The sequence below is a fragment of the Hemibagrus wyckioides genome, linkage group LG02 (assembly GCF_019097595.1).
Source record: "Hemibagrus wyckioides isolate EC202008001 linkage group LG02, SWU_Hwy_1.0, whole genome shotgun sequence".
NCBI classification, from domain to species: Eukaryota; Metazoa; Chordata; class Actinopteri; order Siluriformes; family Bagridae; genus Hemibagrus; species Hemibagrus wyckioides.
The window spans coordinates 21,508,602-21,512,534 of NC_080711.1; the positions used below are offsets into that span (position 1 = coordinate 21,508,602).

The 3,933-nt window shown below is 37.4% G+C and overlaps 1 gene segment (V, D, J or C); it reads left to right on the plus strand.

Annotated features, from left to right (window-relative positions):
* Positions 1 to 1,102: 1,102 nt before the first annotated feature.
* On the plus strand, positions 1,103 to 1,577 carry LOC131368824 (immunoglobulin heavy variable 3-74-like; the record flags this gene model as incomplete). The annotated part of the segment is given in 2 exon segments: positions 1,103 to 1,186; positions 1,285 to 1,577. Coding segments are annotated over 2 exon segments (348 nt in total), but the record flags the coding sequence as incomplete, so codon positions are not given.
* Between the last annotated feature and the right edge of the window lie 2,356 nt (positions 1,578 to 3,933).

Here is a 3,933-nt window from a genome sequence, read left to right on the forward strand (position 1 = left end):
AGAAATGATGTACTATAGGAAAACTGTCCCAATAACTAGGAAAAAATACATAACCCATTCTTTATGCAAATTTCCCAGTTCCCAGGCAGATATAAATACACTGCATGTACATGGCAGCCTCTGTGTTTAGTTACGTACAGCAGAGGAATCATGAGCTGGTCTTTTCTTCTTCTTCTGATATCTTTTGTTCCTTGTGGGTAAACATGTCTCTAACATCATACTCAGCTTTTTATATGATAAATATTTCAGTCTGTGTTGAGTCCACTCTCCTCTTTTCAGATGTGCATTGCATCAGTCTGACCTCAGTGCATTGCATCAGTTAAATCTCCCGGAGCCTCCGTGAAGTTGTCCTGTCAGATTTCTGGCTATGCCCTCACTGACTATGGAACAGTCTGGATCAAGCAAGCTCCAGGAAAAGGCTTAGAGTGGATCGGGATCATATGGGGTGGTGGAAGCATAGACTATGGAGCTTCCTTTAAAACTCGTTTCAGCATCTCCAGAGACACGAGCAACAATGTGATTTACTTAGATATCAGCAGCCTGGTGTCAGAGGACACGGCTGTTTACTACTGTGCAAAGACAGACACAGCTGTACAGCTCAGTGCTAGAGGTGTACAAAAACATCAACATCAGTAAAAATGCAAGGATGATCAAATTAACAAGTAATACATTATAATGGGGAAAAAAAAATCTCTTTCATCAAAACAGATGTAAAGCCCCTAGAAGGCAACACTGCAATATATTATACACACCTAACATTTTTTCTGTGTTTTATTTTGTTCTTAATATAAATATGCATGTAATTAATATTTTGGGTCTCATGAATTATTAAATTGGCAAGTTTAACTAAACTAAGCAACACAAGTTCACCTAATTTAAAGTGAAATGCATGTGTCAGTTTTCATCCATTAAAATTAAATAAAATTAAAAAAGTCACACACCACTTGACACATTTCCCTCAGTAATTACACTGATTAGTGCATCTTTATCTTGAGTCTCGGGATTTATTGCCTCTATACTGGTCATGGACACGCCCTATTCAAATAGATTCAGGTATAAACAGCATGTTCGTGGATGGTCTGGTCATCAGTGTGCTCTTTGATAACACTTATACATTTTAAAATTGTGTGTATGCGAACTGTGAGAATGATTTTAGGATACTGTATTTTATTTGCGCTAATATCATGTACGTTTCACATGATCCTCACTAGGAAATTTAAATATTTACTCAATACTGTTTCTCTCAGCAATATAACATTTAATTCATAACTCCCTTCTTTTCAGATTCTTATGGACAGTCCCTGACCTCATCTGCTTCTGTGGTGAAGAAACCAGGAGAATCGGTCACTCTGTCCTGCACCGTGTCTGGACTCTCCCTTAGCTGGCTGCACTGGATCCGTCAGAAACCAGGACAAGGACTGGAATGGATCGGGCGTATTGACAGTGGCACTGGCACTGCATTTGCTCAGTCACTGCAGGGCCAGTTCTCCATCACTAAAGACACCAGTAAAAACATGCTGTACCTAGAAGTGAAGAGTCTGAAAGCTGAAGACACGGCAGTTTATTACTGTGCACGAGAGTCACACTGACACAACAGACTCCAGAGCTGTACAAAAACTTACACAAGCACGTCCTCATGAGCTGTAAATATTCCCTCAGCAGGAAGCTGCACCCCAGAGACATTTATTACAAAGAACAACATCCATTCACACTCAGCACTCAGATCTTCCTCTTTATTCCAATATAACTTAGCATTTATTAATATTAATCATAATAATCCCCATGTTATGTATCACATTTACATTATGATGTCTTTACTTATTTGACTCGAGGCAAATCAGCACTACGACAATGATTCTGATGACTAGTTGTGATTATATACTGTACTATTCATGCTTTTATTCCTCCTTTGTGATAGCAGCTGCAGGAACACTACAGGTAAATGATTAATTTCATGAATTTAGAAACACAGAGTCTGTTCAGCAGCACAGAACCTGACAAGAGATCACGTGATATGTACATGTTTTCTGCAGCATCATTACTACAAACTCCTAAATATGAAAATCATCTGTAGGGGGCAGCAGCACACTTGTTTTCAAGAAGGATTCATGAAATCTAACAGCTGAAAGATGTTTATGTAAATTATGTAAATATATATATATAATCAGCCTCTTGCTCACCCCAAGTTCATTTCACACGACTGAATCAAAGAGCTTGATGATGGGGCTGAGGGTCACTCAATACTACATCTTTGTTATAATGTTAACCAAAGGTACCTGAGACTTCTTTACTGTATATTTCTTCCATCAGAATATCTTGACTGTGTTGATGATGATCTTTGATTGTTATGTTTTACCTGCTAGGTGTCAGCAGTGATGAGATCAGACTGGACCAGTCTCCTGCTGTGGTAAAGAGACCTGGAGAAACTGTGAAGATCTCTTGTAAGATAAGTGGATATTCAATGACAAGCCACAGCATAAACTGGATACGACAGAAACCAGGGAAAGCTCTGGAATGGCTTGGCCGGATGAATACAGGCAATAATCAAGCAATATATGCAGAGTCTGTGAAGAACCAGCTCACCTTAACAGAAGACGTCTCAGCAAGCACACAGTACTTAGAGGCCAAGAGTCTGAGGACAGAGGACACTGCAGTTTATTACTGCGCCCGAAGAGCCACAGTGACTGGAGCTGAGGAAGCAGCTGTACTAAAACCAGACACACATTTTCACACAGCGTTTATTTTAAACAAGTCACATGTACTGTTATCATTTATCTATTATGTTCTATGGTTATTAAATAGCTCAATCATATTTTGTTTACAACTGATTATATTTCAATCTAGAAATAAATAAACTTTTATTTAATACTGTAAAATTGTGGAGGTGTCCTGAGTGATGCTGAACCTGTCTTTCAGTGACTCTGTGTACCCTGTGCTTCCACTGCTACAAATGAATCCAATCCTCTGTATATTTTTCCCAGTGGCATGTCGAATCCAGTTTGTACAATAGCTGCTATCAGTCAAGCTATATCCAGACACTTTACAGACAATGGTGAAAGCCTGTCCAGGCTGGACATTCACATGACCTGGCTGAGCAAAATTGATTGTGCCAAAAACAACTGCAATAAAAAATGTAAAAAGTACATATTAATCAAATTTCTCTAAAAAATCTCAAGAACAATTACACAAAGTACAACGATAGATGCTTTAAACAAATGTGTGAACTTACAAGATGCAGATATGCACAGCACCAGGAAATAAACAAGCAGCATGTTTGCTCTTGAGGCTGTACTGGTGGGATCTGCTCTTTGGTCATCAGGCTTTATTGAGGTGTTGTCAGGGACAGAGTTTATATAATGTTAGCGCACGCAAAATGGCTCTTTTCCTGTTTTGGTGTACAGGTTGAAGGGGCTGCTGGATATAGCTGTGATATTTCCTAATGTAATAGGTAGACTGTTTTTTTTTTTTACCTTAAACATCAGTGTAAAATACAATAATTAGAATCAGGAATTCATTTAACATCAAAATATAACATTTAGATATCTGATAGTATTTCCTGTGCATTTATCGAGAAGCCAAAATGCCAATGATCTTATGTTCATCATAATTTGTTGTCAAAGGTTGTAATTAGTTATAAATTCTTTTCATAGAGCATTTTTAGTTATTGTTAGCTAAACAGGTGTGTTGTATTTCTGTTAAAATTATACAATGTCTATAAAATCAGATTTACATTTTTATTTCAACAAAACCCTCATTCCAGGATACAGTATAAATTATTATTAAATTATAATTCTCTACTTGTTTGTTTTTATGCCTCTAGATGTCAGTCTTTGTAAAGAAGCCCTTCTCAGTATATTTTAACACATTCAGCATCTCTCTCTTTAAACACTCTAATCATTCTCCAGCTTCATTTAACTCAAATAACAGATAATT